Source organism: Cervus elaphus, chromosome 15 (genome assembly GCF_910594005.1).
Source record: "Cervus elaphus chromosome 15, mCerEla1.1, whole genome shotgun sequence".
Lineage (NCBI taxonomy): Eukaryota > Metazoa > Chordata > Mammalia > Artiodactyla > Cervidae > Cervus > Cervus elaphus.
The window spans coordinates 63,883,980-63,911,265 of record NC_057829.1 but is presented as its reverse complement, the minus strand read 5'-3'; the positions used below and the strand labels follow the sequence as shown (position 1 = coordinate 63,911,265).

The following is a 27,286-nucleotide window of genomic DNA, read 5'->3' as shown; positions in this document are numbered from 1 at the left end:
CTTTTACGGGTCTCAATTTAACAGATAATGTATGCTTTCTGTCTGCTTATGTTTCAGGAACTTGCTACAAGTCAAAGCTTTCCTAAAATTCTGACACTATACCTCTATTTGGCCTCTTTTTAAAAGTTTTTATCTAACTATCACCATTTTGACTCCTGGTCAGTCTTGGCATTACTGGTATTAAGACAACCAGACATTATATGCCTTCTGATGTGATGAAACGTGAAGTATACAGAATTACTGTGAACTATTTCTACTAAGAATATTTAACCACAATCTAACCAAGCCTTATGATCTGACTACCAGTTTATAGGAAATACAGAGACTAGGAAATACATGCTAAACAATATTGAAAGGAAACAATCCAATGAAACCAGAAATTAGGACATTTTATAGCATAAGTGGTTCAAACTTTTTAAATGTCTTTTTTTTTTTAAGCAGAAAAAGAAAACTTCTATATTAAAACATATTAAGAAAGATAACAACAAAGTGCAGTCCTTGTTCCTTGATTGAATCCTGGTTTGAACATATCAGCTATAAAAAACATTCTCGGTACCATTAGTATTGGCTGAGTATTAAATGGTATTTTAGGGAATTAGTGTTTGTTTTGATAGATGTGATAATGATATTGTGGCTAGATGCCCACAATGCCCATGATGTAGTTAAAATCCTACCCCCCCACCCCCGCCACATTTTAAGAGAAGTATAAAGTGTCACAATGCCTTTAGTTTAATTTAAGATGCCTCAGGATGAAAAAAGATGAGACCAATGTGACAAGATGTTAAATACAGAAATTGAGTACGTCAGTATTTATACGCTATTTTCTACTTTTTTTTATCTGTTTGAGAAATTTAGTAAGAAAAAATTAAGACTGTCTTTATATTCATCTCATTCTGGATCTAGGTCTGCTTATCTAATTCTTTAAAAATGACCGACTTCTAATGAGCCATCATGTACTTAATTGACCTTACAGTTATTAGGAGTATGTGATCTAACTGTTCTGACTACAAGAATTTGCTCATTAGAGATTTTTAAAAAATTGTGTATTACATTATTCAGGGATATTACCTAAACGTTTACTTATACTTTGTCACCAACTAGGACATGTGGCCCTAACCCAGTGTAGCAGCATCAAACTTGGTAAGTAAGCATCACCAGAAATGAACATCTACATTCACAAGATTGTATACTATGGGAAAGCAAATGTGGAGAAATCCCAATCCTTATCTGCTCTTCTCTGAGCTAAACCTCACACAAAGTTCTAAATTGCAGTCAGGATCTCCCAATCTTAAACATTTTAATAAAATTAAACACCATGTGCTAATACTTCTCCCCAAATTGTCCTGCCTCTTTTGCTCTTCCTTCCCATTTTCAGGGTTACACTAGTAAATGGATAGATACATACCTGGCATTACCACAATCCTGCCTTTGGCCTGAAAAAATAAAAAAAATTAAACAAGTAAATTTTAATATCTTTCTCTTACATGGGATAGTAAGGCAGTGAAACAGAGAATAACTATACTAAATTATTACTAATATCTAATTTCAATAGATCTTTCTAATTCTTTGGAATCATGCATAAGTAAAATGCTCAGCATATTAATTCCTTCTATCCAAAAAGGTTATTTGATTGTATTGCTTTAAAGACTTGTACTGTTATGAACATAAGAATAGGAGAACTATATATATTATATATAATATATATATATATTTATAATATATAAATATAATATAAATAAATATAAATACTAAATAATCACATTACCTTAAGTAAAGCTCTTACTGAAAATAACACTAATTCTGAATTCTTGGTATGCAATGGAATGAAAGTAGTTGAATTTAAATAAGATTTCAGTATAAAAGAAAGAGTATAGGGGAGGGGAGAAAAAAAAAAAAGAGAGTATAGCATAACTGTAAATTACTGGTGGAAAAAAATCTGTTCAAATCCTATATCCTCAAATCCTAAATATAGGAAATTTATATCCTATAAATTACCTAGCATATTATACCAATTAAAAAACACCAGAGGTCCATTTTATTGGATAAAATGAACTATAGGAATTAATTTAATTTCTGATAATTCCAGAAGATAGGTATTGAAATCTCCTTTCATTTTAATTTTATATTTCCTAAATAAATGTAGGCGATACATACTCAGTATCACTCAAAATCAAAAGGAAATCACCCTTTTTACAAATGTATGCTCACTGGAAACACTAGTAGCAGGTAGGTAATAATAACAGAATAAAAATAACATGCTATAGCAAGCTCACTAATTTGCAGAATAAAACCCCGATCACATTGCTCTATCATGATAGGGTTTATTAAATGTCACTTGATTTACCTTTTCATACTGTTCATGGGGTTCTCAAAGCAAGAATACTGAAGTGGTTTGCGAAGAGTTCTGCCAAGAGAACGCACTGGTCATAGCAAACACCCTCTTCCAACAACACAGGAGAAGACTCTACACATGGACATCACCAGATGGTCAACACCGAAATCAGATTGATTATATACTCTGCAGCCAAAGATGGAGAAGCTCTATACAGTCAGCAAAAACAAGACCGGGAGTTGACTGTGGCTCGGATCATGATCCTTATTGCCAAATTCAGACTGAAATTGAAGAAAGTGGAGAAAACCACTAGACCATTTGGGTATGACTTAAATCAAATCCCTTATGACTATACAGTGGAAGTGAGAAATAGATTTAAGGGACTAGACCTGATAGAGTGTCTGATGAACTATGGACGGAGGTTCGTGACATTGTACAGGAGACAGGAATCAAGACCATCCCCAAGAAAAAGAAATGCAAAAAAACAAAATGGCTGTCTGAGGAGGCCTTACAAATAGCTGTGAAAAGAAGGGAAGTGAAAAGCAAAGGAGACAAGGAAAGATACACCCATCTGAATGCAGAGTTCCAAAGAATAGCAAGGAGAGATAAGAAAGCCTTCCTCAGCGATCAATGCAAAGAAATAAAGGGAAACAATAGAATGGGAAAGACGAGATCTCTTCAAGAAAATGAGAGCTACCAAGGGAACATTTCATGCAAAGCTGGGCACAATAAAGGACAGAAATGGTAGGGACCTAACAGAAGCAGAAGATATTAAGAAGAGGTGGCAAGAAAATACAGAAGAACTGTACAAAAAAGATCTTCACGACCCAGATAATCACAATGGTGTGATCACTCACCTAGAGTCAGACATCCTGGAATGTGAAGTCAAGTGGGCCTTAGAAAGCATCACTACAAACAAAGCTAGTGGAGGTGACAGAATTCCAGTTGAGCTATTTCAAATCCTGAAAGATGCTGCTGTGAAAGTGCTGCACTCAATATGCCAGCAAATTTGGAAAACTCAGCAGTGGCCACAGGACTGGAAAAGGTCAGTTTTCTTTCCAAACCCAAAGAAAGGCAATGCCAAAGAATGTTCAAACTACCGCACAATTGCACTCATCTCACACGCTAGTAAAGTAATGCTTAAAATTCTCCAAGCCAGTCTTCAGCAATACGTGAACTGTGAACTTCCAGATGTTCAAGCTGGTTTTAGAAAAGGCAGAGGAACCAGAGGTCAAATTGCCAACATCCGCTGGATCATCGAAAAAGCAAGAGAGTTCCAGAAAAACATCTATTTCTGCTTTATTGACTATGCCAGAGCCTCTGAGTGTGTGGCTCACAATAAACTGTGGAAAATTCTGAAAGAGATGGGAATACCAGACCACCTGACCTGCCCCTTGAGAAACCTGTATGCAGGTCAGGAAGCAACAGTTAGAACTGGACATGGAACAACAGACTGGTTCCAAATAGGAAAAGGAGTACATCAAGGCTGTATATTGTCACCCTGCTTATTTAACTTATATGCAGAGTACATCATGAGAAACTCTGGGCTGGAAGAAGCACAAGCTGGAATCAAGATTGCCAGGAGAAACATCAATAACCTCAGATATGCATATGACACCACCCTTATGGCAGAAAGTGAAGAAGAACTAAAGAGCCTCTTGATGAAAGCGAAAGAGGAGAGTGAAAAAGTTGGCTTAAAATTCAACATTCAGAAAACTAAGATCATGGCATCCGGTCCCATCACTTCATGGCAAAGAGATGGGGAAACAGTGCAACCAGCGGCTGACTTTGTTCTGGGCTCCAAAATCACTGCAGATGGTGATTGCAGCCATGAAATTAAAAGATGCTTACTCCTTGGAAGGAAAGTTATGACCAACCTAGATAGCATATTAAAAAGCAGAGACATTACTTTGCCAACAAAGGTCCATCTAGTCAAGGCTATGGTTTTTCCAGTGGTCATGTATGGATATGAGAGTTGGACTATAAAGAAGGCTGAGTGCCAAAGAATTGATGCTTTTGAACTGTGGTGTTGGAGAAGACTCTTGAGAGTCCCTTGGACTGCAAGGAGATCCAACCAGTCCATCCTAAAGGAGATCAGTCCTGGGTGTTCTTTGGAAGGACTGATGTTGAAGCTGAAACTCCAACACGTTGGCCACCTGATGTGAAGAGCTGACTCATTGGAAAAGACCCTGATGCTGGGAAAGATTGAGGGCAGGAGAAGGGGATGACAGAGGATGAGATGGCTGGATGGCATCACCAACTCAATGGACATGGGTTTGGGTGGACTCCGGGAGTTGGTGATGAACAGGGAGGCCTGGCGTGCTGCAGTTCATTGGGTCGCAGAGTCGGACATGACTGAGCAACTGAACTGAACTGAACAGAACTTGATTCACTCCTCCATCCATCCAACAAATATATTTAAGTGCCTACGATGTACCAGGCACTGTTGTAAGTATGGGGACCACTGTGATTCAAGGGGTCCGAAACATGCCTCTGTGGTATAAAAATGATTTTGAGCTGAAGGCTCAAATTCCTTACCTGCCTAAAAGCAGAGCCTCCCAAAAGAACTGAAAAAAAACAAAACAAAAACAAAAACAAGAGACCTCCACTGTCATAAATCCCCCCGCCGGGAGCAACTCATCAGCACCGCAGCCAAACAGACACTATCAAAAAACCATCCTGTGTCCCATATGTTCTTCTAAGGATCCAATTATCTTTCCAAAAAGTCATTTGTTCTTCCATAAATGCACTTTCTCCTTTCACTTCTGAGTCCCTAAGTGCCTTATCCCCTCCTCTTCATCTATTAAGATGGTTTATAAGCCTCAAATTCTAAGCACCTCTTTGAGTTACATTTCTTTGTGAATGCCCAAATATACATACACATGTGATCACAATCTTTTTTTCTTGCTTATCTATCTTTTGTTAGTTTATTTGTTGAATCTCAAAAACCAAACCTAAGAATGTTCACTTTTTTAAAAAAAGAGGGTAAAGAAAAAGTTTTTCCTCCCTGAGATGATGAGCAGGAGTAAGTTCCGACTCTCATGGGGTGTTCATGTTCAACAAAAACAGACAACAGGTAGGTATATTTATAAAATCTAAATACTTAAACATACAATGAAAAAAAATTAAGCAAAGAAATAGAGAATAAAAGGGAGAGGAGGCTATTTCATAAAATTTAATAATTGCTGGAGAAATAAGTGAAACAAGGCTGTTTAGTATCCTCAAATGTACTAAAGCAAATAGCCACAAAACTAAATATTTACTACCTAGAAAGCTGAAATGAGTTTAGGAGTAAAAAAAGTCATATTTACTGTAACTGTTTCTTCCAACTGAAAGCTTTCCAAAACATGGACAAATGTTTGAAGAGATGAATCCTATCACTTTTTGGGGGGCCCTTCATAAAACATTATTTAGAACTATATGCTTATCTTGGGCTATCAAAGTGACTTGCCAATATAGAGCACATACTATGTGTCAGATGTATGCTGAAGTAATCCACAACTATTCTAGGAGGTAGGCACTTTTACTATGCTAACTGGCACTCATTATGCAACTTTGTAGGTAAAGAAACAAGTTTAGGATGGTTAGGTAAACTCCCCAAGGTCACTGTTAATAAACAGCAAATTTAGGATGGTTAGGTAAACTGCCAAGTCTATTGTTTTTTGCCCAATAAACAGCAAAACTAGGATTTAAACATAAACCTTTCTAATCCCAAATTCTATGCTTTAACCAGTATATTACACAGCTACAAAATGGCTTCAAGAAGTAAAGTTGGGCTTCCCTGATGGCTCAGTAGTGAAGAATCTGCCTGCCGATGCAGGAGACACAGGTTAGATCCCTGGTCCAGGAAGATCCAATATGCTGCAGAGCAACTAAGCCTGTGAGTCACAACTACTGAGCCTGTGCTCTAGAGCCCAGGAACCTCAACAACTGAAGCCTACACACTGCAACTACTGAAGCCTGTGCACTCTAAAGTCCATGTTCTGCAACAAAAGAAGCCATTGCAATGAGAAGCCCACACCCCACAACTACAGAGTAGCCTCTACTTGCCCCAACTAGACAAAATACTCTCAGCACCAAAGACCAAGCAGAGTGAAAACTGAAAAATAAAAAAGTAAAATTAGTATGCTCTTACTTATATGTGCAATCTAGAAAAGTAAAATACAAGAAGCAGAGAACAGAATGGTGGTTACCAGGGGTGGTGAGGTGATGGAAATGGGAAGATGTTGGTAAAAGGGTACAAAGTTGCTACACAGGATGAATTAAGTCTAGAGATCAAATGAATAATGACTATAGTCATTATAATTGTACCGAATACTAAAAATTTGCTAACAGAGTAGATGTCAGGTACTTTCACCAGACACGAATGCACACACACATACCACACAAGTGTGCTATATGAGCAGTTGAATATGAGCTTGACTGGAACCATTTCATTCTGTATGCCTGCATGCTCAGTAGTGTCCAACTCTTTGTGACTCCATGGACTGTAGTCCGCTAGGGTCTTCCTTCCATGGAATTGCTCAGGCAAGAATACTGGAGGGGGTTGCCATTTCCTCCTCCAGGGAATCTTCCCGACTCAGGGATCGAACTATCATCTCTTGCATTGGTTGGTGGATTCTTTACCACTGAGTCACCAGGGAAGCCCCTTCATTCTGTGTATGTAAATCAAAATATCATGTTGTACATAGCTGTATTAAATATTCTTATACACTAAATTTACTTTTTAAAGTAAAAATTATATGTATTTAAGGTGTACAATGTGATGTTTTGATTTACATATACAGAATATGTATTATTCTGTACATACACAGAATGAAAATCAAAATATCACATTGTACATCTTAAATACATATAATTTTTACTTAAAAAAGTAAATTTAGTGTATAAGAATATTTAACTTAGCTCTTCCTGCCAACCGACTAAACTACAAATCTGTCTCTCTCTCTTTCTCACATACAACATTTTGACATGCAACATATGACTATGACAATTATTCTCTATTCCATTCTGAGTAGCCATTAAAAAATGGACACCTGATTCATCAGTTCTTCTATTTCAAAACCCTTCAGGCTTCCCCAGTGAACCAAGGATAAAATGCAAACTCCTGAATAGTTTAAAAGGCTCTGGACAGTATTCTTCTCTTCACATTCAACTTTATAGTCATTCTTTAATATCTTAATAAGTTATGCTCACTTTTGTTTCCAGGCCTTTGCATATACTATTCTGTCTACAAGGAGCATCCCCCTGACTTCCCCTCTCCCCATTCCAGTTTAGACTGATGGCTACAAATCACCCTTTAAATGAGTAAGACATTGCAGTGTGGGGCTTCCCTCATGGCTTAGTGGTACAGAATCCACCTGTCAAGGCAGGAGACATGGGTTCGATCCCTGATCTCAAAAGATCCCACATGCTGCAGAGCAACTAAGTCCACGTGCCACAAATATAGAGCCTATGCTCTCTGGAGCCCAGGGGCTGCAACTACTGAAGCCCAAGCATTCTGGAGCCTCTGTTTCATAACAAGAAAAGCCACTGCAGTGAGAAGTCCGAGCACAGGAACAAGAGAATAGCTCCCTTTCTTCTCAACTAGAGCAAAGTCTTTGAAGCAACAAAGATCCAGCATGTTCAATAAAAAAAGACACTACAGTGTGGATGTCTTTTCTTCTGGGAAGCTAACTGCTGCGAATCCCAACCCCTCAAATCTGGGGTTAATTCCTCTTCAGTGTGCTCCTACGGTACTTTTTTTTAAAATGTAGCACTCTATTAGAAGTGCCTGTTGTGCACTAATTTGCAAGACTAGTGACTACATACACACACACACACACATGCACCCTGGTCACCAGCATAGTACAAATGCCCTGTTGTTCAGTCCATAAGTTGTGTCTGACTGTTTTCGACCCCTTGGACTGCAGCAGGCCAGGCTCCTCTGTCTACCACTAACTCCCCGAGTTTGTTCAGATTCAGGTCCATTGAGTTGGTGAAGCTATCTATCTTATCCTCTATGGTCCCCTTCTCCTTTTGCTGTCAATCTTTCCCAGCATCAGGGTCCTTTCCAATGAGTTGGCTGCAAATGCCTTGCACATAGCGTGTGTGCTAAGTTGCTTCAGTCATGTCCAATTCTTTGTGACCCTATGGACTGTAGTCTGCCAGGCCCCTCTGTCCAAAGGATTCTCCAGGCAAAAATACTGGAGTGGGTTGCCATGCCCTCCTCCAGGGGATCTTCCCAACCCAGGGACCAAACCCTCATCTCTTCTGTCTCCAGCATTGGCAGGCAGGTTCTTTACCACTAGTGCCACCTGGGAAGACCCCTTGCACCTTAATATATACTTAATAAATTTTATAAAGCCAGTAAGCTGCCTAGAAAAGTTTATCTGATTCTCATGTGAAATTTCTAAAAATTATTTTCATGACTATAGAAAAGTAAACATTAGCAGATGTCTACACAAAAACACTAAATATTATTACTAATAATAGCAGTAATAATAATAGTCCCTTGGACTACAAGGAAGTCAACCAGTCAGTACTAAAGGAAATCAACCCTGAATATTCACTGAAAGCTCGGAAGAACTGATGCTGAAGTTCCAATATTTTGGCCACCTGATCCGAAGAGCCAACTCATTGGAAAAGACCCTGATGCTGGGAAAAGACAAAAGGAGAAGGGGGCAGAAGACGAGATAGTTAGAATTGCCGATTCAATGGACATGAATTTGAGCAAATTCCAGGAGATAGTGAAGGACAGGGGAGCCTGGTGTACTGCTGTCCCTGGGGTCACAAAGAGTTGGATGTGACTTCACAACTGAACACCACCACAAATAGTAATTACAAACACTAACATGTGTCATAAATCAAGCACTCTGCTAAGGCTCTTACCAAGAGCATTTCTTATCTTTCACATTATTTCTTGAAAGTAAAAGTGAAAGTGTTAGTCGCTGAGTCATGTCTGACTCTTTGTGATCACATGGACTATAGCCCACCAGGCTTATCTGTCCATGGAATTATCTAGGCAAGAATACTGGAGCCTGTTGCCATTTCCTTCTCCAAGGAATCATCCCCACCCAGGGATCGAACCTGGGTCTCTCACATTGCAGACAGACTCTTTACCAGATGAGTCACCATGGAAACCAATGCTCTTACCAATAGCATTTCTTATCTTTCATATTAAGTCTTAACTCTACCAATTCTACCTTATCTCTATAAATCCTCAGAGCAACCCTATAAAGAAGATATTAAAATTATCTCAATTTCACACATGAGGCAACAGTGGTTTAAATGCTAGCAACCTACTCAACATTACACAGCAAATGTCAAACCTCTCTCAAATCCAGAACATTCTCATCTCAAGTCCATGTTCACTCATTTAGACGTCTCTGGACTGGTGTGAGAAAACAGACATACTATTAATACAATTACAAAGCCATCTTCTGACTGTTCTACAAATGATGCGAACTCACAAGAGGAAATCACATAAGAGGTAAACATATTTCTTCCTATCTTGATAGTTGGGGAAAGATGAGAGAAGAATAGTTTTAGAATTTTTCTTTTTGGCTGCACTCTGTGGCATAGAGGATCTTAGTTCCCTGACCAGGGATGGAACCCATGCCCCCTGCAGTATTAGTGTGGAGTCTTAACCAATGGACTACCAAGGAAGTCCTAGTTTTAGTTTTAGAATTCACCACTAAATGATAATTTTCTCAAATTTCATGCAGGAACCCCTGAGTATACACAGATCAACAGTAACAAGCATACACTATGCAACGCTGATGGCAGCACAAAGGTAAATTTTGCTGCGGTTATCCAAAGTAGATCAGCTATTTAATCACTGTCTATAATTTGATGTTAAGAGCCTTGGTTACTAAAAATGCTGTGTGAAAGAAATAAAAGTTATATGTTACTGCCTGCTTACTACAGAGTAACCCACAAAGTTAGTTAATAGGTAGTTTCACAACCTCTCCGAACAACAGAATATCAGAAGTAACCACAACAGACTCTTAGGAAGAAAGGAAAGAAATCACATGTACCTGATCTATGAGTCGCTTTATTAGGGGTAGTCCTTCTAGGGCTGAACTGTCACATCCACTGGTTAACACTCGTTCAAATCCCAAAGTTAAGAGGGTCTCTAGAGCTGCCACTGGATCATGAACCATGTCAAAGGCTGAAATAAATAAAACTGACTTGAATTTTGAACAGATCTCTCTAATTCAGTGCTTTCCAAGATGTAGTATACCCACAGTGGTATGCCAGACCTAGCTTGTCCTGGCTTACAAGAGTCAATTGCTAAATACTCATGAATTTTGCAAGCATGATTATTAACCCATTGCCAGCTTGAAATCAATCAAGGTGGAAGTATTTAAACCACAGAAATCAACAAACGCTACAAATCAAGGTTCCTTTTTCCTCAGAACCAGTTTACCAGTACACCATAGTCAGCATACCACTAATGGTATCAGGATCATTTTATTATTTTTAAAATATTTATTTAATTTACTTATTTGGCTGTGCTGCAGTATACTGGATCTAGTTCCCTGACCAGGGATGGAACCCAGGCCCCCTGCAAGTTCTCTGGACTTTTAGCTACTGGACCACCAGTGAAGTCCCTGCAGGATCATTTTAGATTGTACACATATGAACAGATGCATTTACTTAAATGCAGATTAGAAGCCAAAAGCTTCCATTTTTTTCATTAGTTTCTCTTTAAATTTACTTAAGATTTTAAAAATAAATTTGCACAAGTAGCCCTTGGATATGGTCAAATCATAAATGTGACAGACAAGTGACTCACATTTGGGAAAGTCTGCTCTAAGGGTTCAAACAAACTGCACAAGCAGAATGAAAACTTCACACTCATCAGTTCTAGAAAAGGCCTTGATTCATAATCTCTTTATTGACTAATATTTTATTCTAATCCATTTTACCCCATGTTTTCAAGATTCATAGTATAAAGATTGTTGTTTACGACAGACTCTATCAAGTTTCAATTCCATCCTACTTTCTACGAGACTTCTCTCCTCCTCATTAAGGAAACTGGCACTAGGAACCCCAAACAAAATGACTTCTGCTTTGACTCTCTGTGCTGCTACACGATACCAAATGCTGATCTATGGTGGATTAGGTGGTAAACTCCTTCCTTTCGCCCTTCAGTTTATGTAGGCACCTAAATCTACCACAGAGGATTTTCATTTTTTGGTGGCAGTACCTTCTCACAGTGATTATACTATCATATTATAGTAAGCAAGCCCCTACATACGAATGAGTTTCCTTCCAAGAGTGTAAGTCCAATTTGTTTCTATATCCAACAAAGTTAGTCTCAGCACCCAACTAACGTAATCAGCTATATTGAACTGTACTGTAACAGGTTTATAATACCTATCACTGCTGCCTTTACACTTACTTCCAGACATCCTGGGCTTGAATTATTTAGCACATCAAATTTTAAACTATATATTTTTCAGATAAATATTTACTTATTTAAATGACTTCATATTTTAAAACTTTTTGTTTTTGGCTAGCTTCAAAGTTCTGACTTTTAAGCGATCTAACATTTTTTAGTTATTGCTAGTTTATAAGAAACATTGCTTAACAGTAAGTCAAGAAAACAGTTCTCTGGTGTTGTCATTCATTTCACAAATTAACAAGGATAACAAATGTTTCATATGTCATTCCTATAAATGGATGCAAATGGTGGTGTCCACTCTCATCCTAATCTCTGGACAATTACTCAAAAGGACAGAAAGACATTCAATAATTTCTCAGGCATATCATCAAATTAAAAAAAACTGACTGAAGATTTTTCTTTTCTTTTCATGTGCAATAGCAGTGCCTTAAAGGCAAAATTCACACTTGTTCCTCCATTTTACCAATGCTAGGCAAAAATGTATGGGAACTGTAACTGCCTGATTTAGAGATAGGAAGTAATTTTATATAAAATGATTAGACACTTTTTAGAAATCCTCAAGTAGACAAGCTATCAATAATGTAAAATAGTTTTGTGCACTACAGTGAACATCTGTTCATTGACTATCTAGCACCTAGTTCTTCTCTCCTCTTCCTAATATTATCCAATTCATCATTGGAAATCCAGCCCCTCTCTGCCCACAAGTTTGGGAAAGTTGACCTCACTCCGACCTCCAGAATGGTCTTATCAGGTTTAAGTTAAGCAGTACATTTTATTTCATTGGCCACAGTGATTTATTCTTTTTGAGACTGCACTTGACCTGAGGCGATGCAACAAAAATAAATCTCAAGAGTCTTGCTTGGAATTCTGCGACAAGTACACACACTTACAGGCAATACTTACTCTTTCCCTCTATTATATCCCACCACCAGCACCTTCTGCCTTTAACAACTTTTCATAACTAAGGCTTCATATTTTCTAGAAATTGTGCATTTCTAGATTTACAACTGTTAGCCCCATGACAGGTATTAAAAAAAAACCAATTGGTAACACTATAGAATTGTGTTTCATGAAAAGGTTGTGGCATTTGGTGAAATGAGAAAACTGACACCGTTCAACAGAACTTCTAAAATGGAAATGACTCACCTCGGTGGAAAGTGACTGGCAGAGGACGGCAAAGAGCTATAAAAAGAAAATCACATAACAACATAAATGAAGAGATAATCACTGATTACTATTTACAGAACTCTCCTGTTAGACGGGACTTTTTTACACTTTCTTTTCCTAAGTGAAGACAGTGAGCTAAAATAATAATAATAAAATGGTAGTCTTCCAAATTTAATAGTCCTGTGTTTCCATTAATCTAAGTTTCATATTTAAAAAAACTGTCATCCACCCCTTAGAGGCACCAAATGAAAATTATACAATCTGGCAACTATAAGGAGAGCACTATATCTATCACTTGGAAAAGGCAATGGCAACCCACTCCAGTACTCTTGTCTGGAAAATCCCATAGACGGAGGAGCCTGGTAGGCTGCAGTCCATGGGGTCGCTAAGAGTCGGACACAACTGAGCGACTGCACTTTCGCTTTTCACTTTCATGCACTGGAGAAGGCGATGGCAACCCACTCCAGTACTCTTGCCTGGAGAATCCCAGGGATGGGGGAGCCTGGTGGGCCGTCTATGGGGTCGCACAGAGTTGGACACGACTGAAGTGACTTAGCAGCAGCAGCAGCACATCTATCACTTATTCTTCTGAAAATCTTTAAGAAATACTCTGGCCTAGTAATATAAATACTTTGCCTCTGTGTTCTTTATGTCTCCCCATCCTTACCAACTGTAATAGGTTTTAAAGTCTTTGCTGCTATGATTAAAGAGATCAAGGTAAATTCCCCTTAAACCCTATAGGAACAGTAGCATAATCCAATCTATTGCAGCTGAGTCAGGGGGGTTCTGTAGCACATACTGTCTACCTAAAACATCTAAATAACTAGTGTTTAAAACAGGTGAGTATAAGTGCCTGTAGGTGTGAATGAAAAGCCAGTTTTGTGATTGCGTTTTTCTGTATATGGACTATACAATGCAATCATCATTAGGGGCTTTTTGGTCTCTGATACAAATTCTTACCCACAAGGGACATGCACAGTTCTTTGTCAATGTGTCCATCTTCAGTCAATGCCCCAAATACCAAACCATCAGCACCATAAAGCTTGGCAAGACGAATGTCAGCCTTCATCACCTCAACTTCACGATCTGAATATAAAAAATCACCTCCACGTGGCCGAATCATCACAAAAACTGGGATCTGGACATACTGCTTCACTACTTGAAGGACACCTATAAAAATAGGGAAGAGACTAATTAAAATTCAAATGTAAGCTAAAAGCTTAAGGAAGTCAATAAAATATTACTGTATTGGTCTTTTACATTTGCTCTGGTGTTATCACTTCTACAAGGAACAGAAGAGTTGATGGAGTAAACCATAGAAAGATGATCTAAAGGAAAAAGAAGACACTGAGAAGAAAAATGTACCTATAGTAGAAATTTACATAATAAAGAAGTCAAGGGTAAGAACAGCAATTTAGAAAACAGAAGTTACTGTATTTTAAAAGCACTGTTCAGTTATGCTTTTAAAAAATTTTTTGTTGTGCTTAACAAAAATTCTTTTACTGGAATGTGACATTTAAAAGTGTAACAACTACCAGGCTCTATGTTCTGCCAATGTATTCCCTCAGATCTGGTTTCTCCTTCCTAATGATTACATCTCTATTTAAAACCTGCTATACAGATGGTTACATAGTTTTAAAGTTTATGATTCCTACTAGATGAAGATATTTAGTAAAGGCTTTTTATTTTTTTTTTTTTAGTAAAGCCTTTTTAAATAAGAGATATGTAAAAGGGAGAAATGTTGCACTTATTTGTGATGCTAACAGGCGCTCTATGAACAAAAATGAGGGCTTCCCTGGTGGCTCAGTGGGTAAAGAATCCACATGCAATGCAGGAGACACAGGAGGTGAAGCTACAATCCCTGGGTAAGGAAGATCTGCTGGAGTAGGAAATGGCAACCCACTCCAGTATTCTTGCTTGGGAAATTCATGAACCAAATCTGACACAATTCATGAACCAAATCTGACATAATAACCAAATCTGACACAATTTGTGACTAGTTCAGAAACTCTCAATGGTATAAGATCTGTGGCAGGCAACATTAGTGTTTACCTAATATGAATTTACTTCTTTTTCCTTGCTACAAGAACCCCAGTTCTGTATGGGACAGCAATATGGCCATCACCAAGCAATGACTGGTGATGGGCATATTATTGCTGGCTTGGCCCATTCACCAAGTACATCATGCATTACCGCTGTTGCAAAAAACAGGCTGCACTCAAATTACAGATATGTTCTAGGTATTTCATAGAATGGCCAGGGACTGCCCTCCTTTATTTTAGTGAGAAGAGTCACTAAAAGGCCATTGCATACATAAACCTTTTATAATAAATAATGCTATCATCCATCTCAGAATAAAATAAAGGAGTCAAAAATTCATATAGGGACTTCTGCTTTTGACCAAGACAGAGCAACAGGAACTGGATTTACCCTTCCACTTATTAAAAAAAAAAAAATACAAAACATATCAAACAATGGTTTGCAACAAAGGATAATGATCCCTTAAAGATGGAAAACAAATGAGGTAAGCTCTCCTAATTACCCAGATTACTATCTTGAGATTTTTTCCAGGCCACAGCATAGGGAGGTCAGGAGAGACCCTCCCCACCTGACCCTACTTCTCTCTAATACTCAACTGAGTACCAATTGATGTACGCATGCAAGGAAACTACACAAAGCCAGGGAAAGATCCACTGAAAAAAATCAGAAACAATACTGCCTGTTGTTCATACCAGGCCAGGAATAATGCCTGCTCCCATCAGCCAAACAGGAAAAGTTCCAGATTTGTGGGGCACTGGATAGAGTGCAGAAAGGGTCTTGCTTCAGTAGTGGGGAATAATGAACTCTAGACTGACCACTGTTCCAGACTCACTTAACAAATTTTAAAAACATTACCCAAAAGGAACAAACTGTTTCCAAGTAACCTAACTGCTCAGGAATATTCATAGGAATAGAAAAATATCCAGTAGCCAACAAAGTAAAATTCATAAAGTCTTACACACAATGAAAAATATCAGGTAGGAAAACAAGATGGATCATGAAGTAAAAATCAATTAAACAAAACCAACCAAAACTGGTACATATGTTAGAATTAGTAGCCAAGGCAGTAAAATAGCTATTGTAACCTTATGCTATATTCCAGTACTCTTGCCTGGAAAATCCCACGGACAGAGGAGCCTGGTAGGCTGCAGTCTATGGGGTCGCTAAGAGTGTCCACAACTGAGTGACTTCACTTTCACGCATTGAAGAAGGAAATGGCAACCCACTCCAGTGTTCTTGCCTGGAGAATCCCAGGGACGGTGGAGCCTGGTAGGCTGCTGTCTATGGGGTCGCACAGAGTCGGAAATGACTGACACGACTTAGCAGCAGCAGCAGCAGCAGCAGCAACCTTATTCTATATGTTCAAAAAAGTTTAAAAGGGACAAGAGATATAACAATAAATTCAAATATCTAGTGATAAAACTATGATATGTGAGATGAAAAATATAGTAGCTAGGATTAACAGCAATTAAACACTACAGAGAAAAGATTAGTACACTTGAAACAAAGGAAGAAGATATATAGAAAATACATTAAATGTTGAAAAATTTCCAAATGTGATGAAAAGTATAAATGCACATGTCCAAGAAACATGAAGAAAACTACACTCAGGGACATCATAATCAAATGTTCAAAACCAAGAATAAAGGGAAAAAACCTTAAAAGCAACCAGAGAAAAGAGACAAATTACACAGAAATGAACAAAGGTTTGGATGATAGCAGATTTCCTGTCAGAAACAATAATAGGCAAGAAGACAGTTGGAGAAGCATCTCTAAAGTCCTGAAAGAATAAAACTGTCAACCTAGAATTCTACACTCAGCAAAAATATCTTTAAAAAAATGGTGAAAAATGTTTTCAGATACACAAAAGCCGAAAGAATTCATTACTAGCACAGTTGTACTACAAAAAATGTTAAAAGAATTACTTCAGGCAGAAAGAAAATGAAACCAGACGGAAATACCAGATCTATACAAAAAAAGAGCACCAGAAATGGTAATTACACATGAGTAAGTATATGACTGTCTTATTTTTTTTACTCTTTATAGTATAACTGACTCTTTAGACAAAAATAATAACAATGAAGTGTGGAGTTTTTAACATATGCAAAAGCAAAATGTATGACAACAGCACAACGAGTAGGAGGGGAGAAATGAAGACAAAAGCCAGGATACCAAGGATGCCAGAATGGAAAAGGCAAGAAAACCAGGGTTCCTGACATGCCTGCAGAGTATATAAGCCAATATTAATAGTAATTTAATCTCAACTTTTTGATATTTAAAGGGAAAAAAATACCTATTTGATCACATCTACAACTGACAGGTTTATCTGCAACTAGAAATATTTCTTTCTTTTTTTTTTAAATATTTCTGATACAATATCCATGACACAGTTAACATGTTAGTAACTTGAGTAAAAGATCCCAATAACAGATTATCAATTGTCTCTAGGCTCTGTAAATTCCTGTGAGGAAATCCAAAAAAATGGACACTTACCCATGCTGGGTGTGGTTCCTCCTTCCAACAAGCCAGAACATAACTCTATGCGACCAGCACCTGTAATAAAAGAGCGCTGCTCAGCACAATAATTTTTTTAAATTAAAAAATTAAGAAATATTTTGAAAAGCATTGCTCAAAAGTATTAAACAGAAACATTTTTTTCTAAACAGAGGAACAAAGAATCTTAGAAAGTGAAAGAAATCAAATTATAGAACTAGACTAAAATTCTACTTTTAAACCCAACTATATTCTCCAACCCACATTATGTTACTGAGAAGTCAAATTTAACAGTTAATTCAAGTTAAGCTAGGTTTCTTAAAATTTTTTATTATAGGGTGGCCTCTCTATGTATAAGAAAGTGACTTAGAATAAAGAAATTTCTGGACTGACCACAGTGGAATGCTAATTTTTCACTGATTATAAAAAACAGTGATCTTTTCCAAGAGAGTCTTCATTATTCTAAGCTTTAAAAAGCACAAGTTACTTTTAAGTAGCTTAAATCAGGATAATTTTAAGAATAAGAAAATGCTGAAACCAAAAGAACTATCAGGCTACAGCATCACGTCAAAAGGTCTCAGGAGCCAGCTTGAAGAGGCTCCTACTGGCTAATAAGCATCATCACAAAGACATTTTGAGCATCAACAAGAACAACTATACTGGATTCAAATAAGTCAAATATGTCTACATCTAGGCTCATAATGATAAAACAAGAATACACTGGAGGATAGAGAACAAACACATAATCCCCAAAATCAGTAAACAAGGGAAAAGAAGCAAGCACTTATCCTGCCTTTCTTATACAACCTCAGTATAAAAAAGTAGTTGGTGAGGGAAAGTTCTTTATAGAAGCATACTGCTAACAAATGAAAAATAAATGTTAGACATAACATAGCACTATTTTACAAACCCTACTGAAATATGCATTGCTAAAATTATTAGGTGAAAGCCGGCAGGAAAACTTATAAAGGGTGGATCAGGCTGATAATATCTGAATCCACTGATCAACCTTAGTGTCATAAAAACCAAAAAAACTAAGATGTTATATCCCCCGATTAGATAGAACAGGGAATATGCCATTATCCATAAAGTCTGTTATTTTTAGTCGTTAAATTGTGTTCCACTCTTTTGATACCCCATGGACTGTAGCTCTCCAGGCTTCTCTGTCCATGGAATTCTCCAGGCAAGAATACTGAAGTGGGTTGCCACTTTCTTCTCCAAGGGATCTTCCTGATCCAGGAATCGAAGAACCTGTATCTTTTCCATTGGCAGGTGAGTTCTTTACCAATGAATCAACAGAAAACCCCATCTATAAATTAGTGTTATAAAAAACTCAAGTCTGAATCTAATTACGCCTTTGAGTTAACTAAAACTTTACAGGAAATACAGGGGTCAGAGGAACATAATAAGTGACACTACATATACAGTCAGCAAAATGTAGAATATGGAATATTTTATAAGATGAAAAAAAAAGATGAAAATCAGTTTCTTTAACAAACTGTAGAAAGAAGAAAAAGAATTAAAGAGTGAAAAAAGGGAAACAGATTGAAACAGACATAAACAAATGACACGTTTATATCTTGATTCAAAGAACTATAAAATAAAACAAAACTGTGTGAGCCAGTTGGGGAAATCTGAAAACTAATTGGGTATTTTTGATGCTATTAAGAAATATTATTTTTATAGATATGTTACTGATATTGTGGTTATTATTCTTATTTTTTTAAAAGGCCTTTACCTTTTCAGTTCAGTTCAGTCACTCAGTCGGGTCCGACTCTTTGTGATCCCAGGAACTGCAGCACACCAGCCCTCCCTGTCCATCACCAACTCCCGGAGTTTACTTAAACTCCTGTCCATCGAGTCAGTGATGCCAGCCAACCATCTCATCCTCTGTCGTCCCCTTCTCCTCCCGCCTTCAATCTTTCCCAGCATCAGGGTCTTTTCCAATGAGTCAGTTCTTCGCATGAGGTGGCCAAAGTATTGGAGTTTCAGCTTCCGCATCAGTCCTTCCAATGAATATTCTGGACTGATTTCCTTTAGGATGGACTGGTTGGATCTCCTGGCAGTCCAAGGGACTCTCAAGAGTCTTCTCCAACACCACAGTTCAAAAGCATCAATTCTTCGGTGCAAATCTTTCTTTATAGTCCAACTCTCACATCCATACATGACTACTGGAAAAATCATAGCTTTGACTAGATGGATCTTTGTTGGCAAAGTAATAATGTCTCTGCTATCTAATATACTGTCTGGGTTGGTCATAAGTTTTCTTCCAAGGAGCAAGCATCTTTTAATTTTATTGCTGCAGTCACCATCTGCAGCGATTCTGGAACCCCCCAAAATAAAGTCTCTCACTGTTTCCATTGCTTCTCCATCTATTTGCTATGAAGTGATGGGACCAGATACCATGATCTTAGTTTTCTAAATGTTGAGTTTTAAACCAACTTTTTCACTCTCCTTCACTTTCATCAAGAGGCTCTTTAGTTCTTCTTCACTTTATGCCATAAGGGTGGTGTCATCTGCATATCTGAGGTTACTGATATTTCTCCTGGCAATCTTGATTCCAGCTTGTGCTCCATTCAGCCGAGCGTTTCTCATGATGTACTCTGCATATAAGTTAAATAAGCAGGGTGACAATATACAGCCTTGATGTACTCCTTTCCTGATTTGGAACCAGTCTGTTGTTCCATGTCCAGTTCTAACTGTTGCTTCCTGACCTGCACACAGATTTCTTAGGAGGCAGGTCAGGTGGTCTGGTATTCCCATCTCTAAGAATTTTCCACAGTTTGTTGTGATCCACACAGTCAAAGGCTCTGGCATAGTCAATAAAGCAGAAGTAGATGTTTTTCTGGAACTCTCTTCCTTTTTCAATGATCCAACAGATGTTGGCAATTTGATCTCTGGTTCCTTTACCTTTTCTAAATCCAGCTTGAACATCTGGAAGTTCATGGTTCACGTACTGTTGCAGCCTGGTTTGGAGAATATTGAGCATTACTTTACTAGCATGTGAGATGAGTGCAATTGTGGTAGTTTGAGGATTCTTTGGCATTGCCTTTCTTTGGGATTGGAATGAAAACTGACCTTTTCCAGTCCTGTGGCCACTGCTGAGTTTTCCAAATTTGCTGGCATATTGAGTGCAGCACTTTCACAGCATCATCTTTCAGGATTTGAAATAGCTCAACTGAATTCCATCACCTCCACTAGCTTTGTTCGTAGTGATGCTTTCTAAGGCCCACTTGACTTCACACTCCAGGATGTCTGGCTCTAGGTGAGTGATCACACCATCATGATTATCTGGGTCATGAAAATCTTGTTTGTACAGTTCTTCTGTGTATTCTTGCCACCTCTTTTTAATATCTTCTGCTTCTGTTAGGTCCATACCATTTCTGTCCTTTATCGTGGCCATTTTTGCGTGAAATGTTCCCTTGGTATCTCTGATTTTCTTGAAGAGATCTCTTTCCCATTCTGTTGTTTTCCTCTATTTCTTTGCACTGATCACTGAGGAAGGCTTTCTTATCTCTCCTTGCTATTCTTTGGAACTCTGCATTCAAATGGGAATATCTTTCCTTGTCTCCTTTGTCTTTCACTTCTTCTCTTTTCACAGCTATTTGTAAGGCCTCCTCAGACAACCATTTTGCCTTTTTGCATTTCTTTTTCTTGGGGATGGTCTTGATCCCTGCCTCCTGTACAATGTCACGAACCTCCATCCATAGTTATTCAGGCACTCTGTCTCTCAGATCTAATCCATTGAATCTATTTGTCACTTCCACTGTATAATCGTAAGGGATTTGATTTAGGTCATACCTGAATGGTCTAGTGGTTTTCCCTCCTTTCTTCATTTTAAGTCTGAATTTGGCAATAAGGAGATCGTGATCTGAGCCACAGTCAGGTCCCGGTCTTGTTTTTGCTGACTGTATAGAGCTTCTCCATCTTTGGCTGCAAAGAATACAGTCAATCTGATTGCGGTATTGACCATCAGGTGATATATATGTGTAGTCTTCTCTTGTGTTGTTGGAAGAGGGTGTTTGCTATGACCAGTGCGTTCTCTTGGCAAAACTCTGTTAGCCTTTGCCCTGCTTTGTTCTGTGCTCCAGGGCCAAATTTGCTTGTTACTCCAGGTGTTTCTTAACTTCCTACTTTTGCATTCCAGTCCCCTGTAATGAAAAGGACATCTTTTTTGGGTGTTAGTTCTAGAAGGTCTTGTAGGTCTTCATAGAACCATTCAGCTTCAGCTTCTTCAGCATTACTGGTCAGGGCATCAACTTGGATTACTGTGATACTGAATGGTTTGTCTTGGAAATGAACAGAGATCATTCTGTTGTCTTTGAGACTGCATCTAAGTACTGCATTTCAGACTCTTTTGTTGACTATGATGGCTACTCCATTTCTTTTTTTTTTTTTTTTTTACTCCATTTCTTCTAAGAGATTCTTGCCCACAGTAGTAGGTATCATGGTCATCTAAGCTAAATTCACCCATTCCAGTCCATTTTAGTTCGCTCCTTCCTAAAACGTCGATTTTCACTCTTGCCATCTCCTGTTTGACCACTTCCAATTTGCCTTGATTCATGGACCTAGCATTCTAGGTTCCTATGCAATATTGCTCTTTACAGCATCAGACTTTACTTCCATCACCAGTCACATCCACAGCGGGGTGGTGTTGTGGCTTTGGCTCCATCTCTTCATTCTTTCTGGAGTTATTTCTCCACTGATCTCCAGTAGCATATTGGGCACCTACCAACCTGGGGAGTCCATCTTTCAGTGTCCTATCTTTTTGCCTCTTCAAACCGTTCATGGGGTTCTCAAGCCAAGAATACTGAAGTGATTTGCCATTCCCTTCTTCAGTGGACTGCATTTTGTCAGAACTCTCCACTATGACCTGTCCATCTTGGGTGGCCCTACATTTCATGGCTCATGGTTTCATTGAGTTAGACAAGTCTGTGGTCCATGTGATCAGATTGGTTAGTTTTCTGTGATTGTGGTTTTCAGGGATACTTTACCTTTTAGGGATACTGAAATACTTGATAAATGGCATAATGTCTGGGATTTGCTTCAAAATAATTTGGGGATGGGGTAAGAAAGGTAGGAATATAGATCAGATAGTCTAGAGGACAAAGGCTTACAAGCTTGTTTTTGTTACAGCATACAAGTTTAAAATTTTTTATGTATTTAAGAAAAACACACATATCATACAGTTTGCCCATTTAAAGCATACAATTCAACAGTTTTTATCATGCTCACAAAATTTGGCAACTATCACCACTAGGCAATTTTAGAACATTTTCATCACCCCCAAAAGAAACCTCACACCATTTAAGCAGTCACTTTCTCTTCTCCCCAGTGCTCCTCAATCCATGGCAACCAAGAATCTTTCAGTCTATAAAAAATTAGCCTATTCTGGACATTTCATATAAGTTGAATCATATAATATGTGGTATTTTTTTACTTTTTTCCATTTAGAATAGTGTTTCAAGATTTATCTGTGTTGCAGATTGACCAGTACTTCATTCTTTTTAATTGCCAAATTAAGAATGGTTTTTACCCTTTCAAAGGATTATTTAAAAAAACTTAGAAGTGGGAATTCTCTGGTGGTCCAGTGGTCAAGACTCCCAATTTTTTACTGCTAAGGGCACAAGTTCAATCCCTCGTGAGGAAAACTAAGACTCTATAAGCCCTGTAGCATGACCAAAAAAAAGTAAATATGACAGAGACCAAATGTAGCCAGCAAGGTCGAAATACATACTGTCTTGCTCTTTATGAAAAAGTCTGCTCACCCCTGATACAACTGAAAGATTGGCCATGTACTGAAAATAATTAAAGCTGATGGGTACGTGGTGATTCATTATCCTATTCTATTTTTGTATATGTTTGAAATTTCCCATAATGAAGTCTAAAAATTTTTCTGATCCTGAGATGACGGGAATTTCTATGCTTCTTATTAAAGCAAGTTAGGGTGCAAAAGAAATCTTGAGGTAAAATATATAACATTAAAAAAAAAGAGAGATACTGATAAGTCTTGACAATGAAAAAACATCAAATCTCTAAAATTAATGGCTTGGAAAAAATTATATCTTTGCTAAATTCAATTAAAAAAAAAAAGTAGGTTCATAATCACTATCATGGACACTTGACTCAAAATGTAATCTACTGGGGAAGTAAGACTAGAAGATCAGTAGGTTTTCTAGTTGGTTGGTTGTTTTCTTTAGAGATCACAAGCATTCTCAAGTTCAGTTCAAAGGATTCATTTCCAAACTCTTAATGGACTGCCAACTGCCATTCATTCCATAATTTCTCTTACCTCCTCTTTCTGCATTTACAGCTGATTCCACTGAATCAACACACACTTCCATGAGAAACCCATTTGCTGCTCCTAAAATACATGGAGAATAGTGAAACTGCATGAGGGTACTTTCCATCCAGACCAACCCAAACACAAATATTTTACATTCTGCTGCCAAAATCTAAATGCCTAGTAACAGGTAACTAGGTAAGTACACTAGGGTCCATGCATGCAATGAAATATCATATCAATGCCTGCAGAATACATTCTTCTTTATAAGGTATATATGCTTAAGAGCAGGGATGGACTTCAAATCCTTATCTGACAAACATATTTCTTAATATGTGATTATAGACCAGTTACTTAGTCTAAGTTTTCCCCAAAACAGAGTTTTTTTTTTGAAAGTTGTTCAGTCATGTCCGACTCTTTGTGACCCATGGACTGTATAGTCCATGGAATTCTCCAGGCCAGAATACTGGAGTGGGTAGCCTTTCCCTTCTTCAGGGGATCTTCTCAACCCAAGGATCAAACCCAGGTCTCCTGCATTGCAGGCGGATTCTTTACCAGCTGAGCCACAAGGGAAGCTCAAGAATACTGGAATGGGTAGCCTATATCTACTCCAGCAGATCTTCCCATCCCAGGAATTGAACCGGGGTCTCCTGCCTTGCAGGCAGATTCTTTACCAACTGAGCTAACAGGGAAGCCCCAGAGTAGGTTTTAATACTTACATCAGAGTAAAGAGGGTGAGATAATTTATATGAAGTGAATAGTACCTACTAAGTGTACAGAAATTACTAGTTGTTATTAGTTAACTACACGTTATTTCCTCTACAGGTCTCCACTTCTCCCTGATCCCCATCCCTGCTCCTGGTTATCTCCTCAATCCACAGTGCTTCCAGTTCTATCTTTGCACACTAAAATCTTGCAAGGTTCAAGTCATATCACATTTCCATGATACTTCTCTCTCCCCAGGTACAAAACTGTGTCTCCCTTTTTTGAACTCAGATAACTCTATAATCCAAATGTTCCTCTTTAAAACATTGTTTTCTCTTACTATTATTTATGTAGATAGGTGTCTGATCATTCTTACTTGAACTAAAGTTCCTAAGGTCTTTATGAGAGAAATCTTCATTACTCACAGTAAGCACAGTCTAGTGTGCTTATAGTACATAGCTCATAGTACACAACAAACACACAAAGATTTACTAAAGGCTGAATGATTACATGGATGTGAGAGTTGGACCATAAAGAAAGCTGAGTGCCAAAAATTGATGCGTTTGAACTGTGGTGTTGGAGAAGACTCTTGAGCATCCCTTGGACTGCAAGGAAATCCAACCAGTCAATCTTAAAGGAAAGCAGTACTGAATATTCATTGGAAGGACTGATGCTGAAGCTGAAGCTCCAATACTCTGGCAACCTGATGCAAAGAACTGACTCATTGGAAAAGACCCTGATGGTGAAAGATTAAAGGCAGGAGAAGGGGACGACAGAGGATGAGATGGTTGGATGGCATCACTGACTCGATGGATATGAGTCTGAGCAAGCTCCAGGAGTTGGTGCTGGACAGGGAAGCTTTGAGTGCTGTCGTCCATGTGGTTGCAAAGAGTTGGACATGACTGGGCCAGTGAACTGAACTGAATGATTATAAATTCATAAACATTCATGTATTTACACTAAAAAGTGTGATGAAAACAGTTTTGAATTTTTTCTGTAAGCACATACTTTTTTAAAAAAAAATTAAGAATAATGAATGCATACTTCATGCAATAATATCTAGAGGAATGTTCAGCATATCCTGGTAATTGTTACTTCTAGGTGGTGGTATTTAAAATTACTTTTACTTTCTTCTTTTTACTTATATATACTGCTTGATTTTTTTTCTACCTAATGTTGCTTTTATAGTTTTTTAAAATCAACTTTAAATTTGAAAAACAAAAATCTATCATTCCCTAACATCAAACTGCAAATGCCTCATTTATTTAAAAGACTATCAGCCTCAAACTCTGAAAGGGCCAAGTGACACTCTATGCTCTTAGCCAACAGCACTGCATTAATTCCATGGGTTTCCTGATAGCTCACCTATATCAGCTGTTAGATCCATCTAACTGAACAGCACTGTAGGGGTACCATTTCCCTCACACAAGACAAGATCTTGGCAGGAATTCCCCAGCAGTCCAGTAGTTAAGGGGCTTCCCAGGAGGCTCAGTGGTAAAGAATCTGCCTGCTAATGCAGAAGATGGGGGTTCAGTCCCTGGGTAGGGAAGATCTCCTGGAATAGGAAATGGTAACCGACTCCAGTATTCTTGCCAGGAAATTCCATGGACAGAGAAGCCTGGTGGGCTACAGCCCACGGAGTCGAAAGGGTAAGACACCATTGTGCAACTGAGCATGCACCAGTGGTTGAGACTCGTGCTTTCAATGCCAGGGCCCCAAGCTGGATCCCTGGTTAGGAGACTAAAATCCCATAAGCTGCAGGCTGTGGCCAAAAAAAAAAAAAAAAAAGATCTTGGCCAGGAGAGAGTAAGGATGCACATAAAAGGGTATGACAAAAAGAAAAGAGTAAGGCAGTTGTCCTAAAATAGGAAGTCATTTGAAGGGATCAAAGAGGAGATTTGTTTGGAGCAGCAGTTCTCAGTGTAGCTGTCCAGTTAACTCTGGACTAACGGCCTCTAAGACACTTTCAGAGTCTGTACAGTGAAAATTATTTTCATAACAATACCAAGATTTTAGTTGCCTTTTTCACTCTCATTATCTCACAGGCAGAGTGGAGTTTTCAAGAGGCTACCTGTCACACTGAATGCAAAAGTACTCCACTCTTAATGAGAATTCCATTAAGCCAGATATTAAAGAGATCTGCAAAAATATAAAACATTGGTACTATTCTTTGTTTGCTTAGGAAAATAGTGATTTTTTTTTTTTCTTAAAACGTTTCAACACGCAAAGGGCTTCTGTTTGTGAAAGAAACAAAGCGAAAGTCATTCAGTCGTTATCTGACTCTTTGCGACCCCCATGGACTTATCCAGGCCAGAATACCTGAGTGGGTAGCTGTTCCCTTCACCAGGGGATCTTCCCAACCCAGGGATCGAACCCAGATCTCTCGCATTGCAGGCAGATTCTTTACCTGCTGAGCCACAAGGGAAACCCTTTGTTTTTAAATGTCCTGTTTTAATTTCTAACATGTCCAATATCAATAAATTTAACCTATATAAATAAAAGGTCTTTGAGGTTCTCAATAATTTTAGGAGGGTCAAGGCGTCCTGCGATCAGTTTCAGAACCGCTAGTTTGGAGGAACCAAGTTTCCGGAGGAGGGACCTGGCAAATTCCCTAGCACCTGCCATGCCAGCCGATCCTGTCGCAGCAGGAAGAACTCCTGACTTGGGGCAGCCAAGCTTTGCCATTTCGGAGCGGTGTGGCTCTAGGGACAACCCCTATCCCCGCCGCAGCAGCTATAGGTTATTAAGCAGTCCCTCCAGGTCAGACACTGATCCAGCGCTGCCGTGAGGGGGTACCAGTATCCTCGTCTGGCGATGGGAAACGCGAGGCTGAGAGAAGTTAACCAACTTGAACACGGTCGCACGACGAGACGTG

At 38.4% G+C, this 27,286-nt stretch overlaps 1 protein-coding gene across 2 annotated transcripts in view; it reads right to left on the bottom strand.

The window, feature by feature from the left end:
• The window catches only part of CUTC (cutC copper transporter), a 31,486-nt gene that overhangs the window by 3,747 nt on the left and 453 nt on the right, over nucleotides 1–27,286 (bottom strand). Inside the window, exons 2-7 of one of the 2 annotated variants that reach the window (XM_043927069.1) lie at nucleotides 23,716–23,787; nucleotides 17,424–17,483; nucleotides 13,851–14,060; nucleotides 12,870–12,905; nucleotides 10,351–10,484; nucleotides 1,406–1,433 (exon numbers count right to left, since the gene is read on the bottom strand). In XM_043927069.1, the coding sequence (XP_043783004.1) occupies nucleotides 1,406–1,433; nucleotides 10,351–10,484; nucleotides 12,870–12,905; nucleotides 13,851–14,060; nucleotides 17,424–17,483; nucleotides 23,716–23,787 (540 nt within the window). The remainder of the gene's footprint in view (nucleotides 1–1,405; nucleotides 1,434–10,350; nucleotides 10,485–12,869; nucleotides 12,906–13,850; nucleotides 14,061–17,423; nucleotides 17,484–23,715; nucleotides 23,788–27,286) is intronic. The other variant, XM_043927070.1, reaches the window with a different exon arrangement.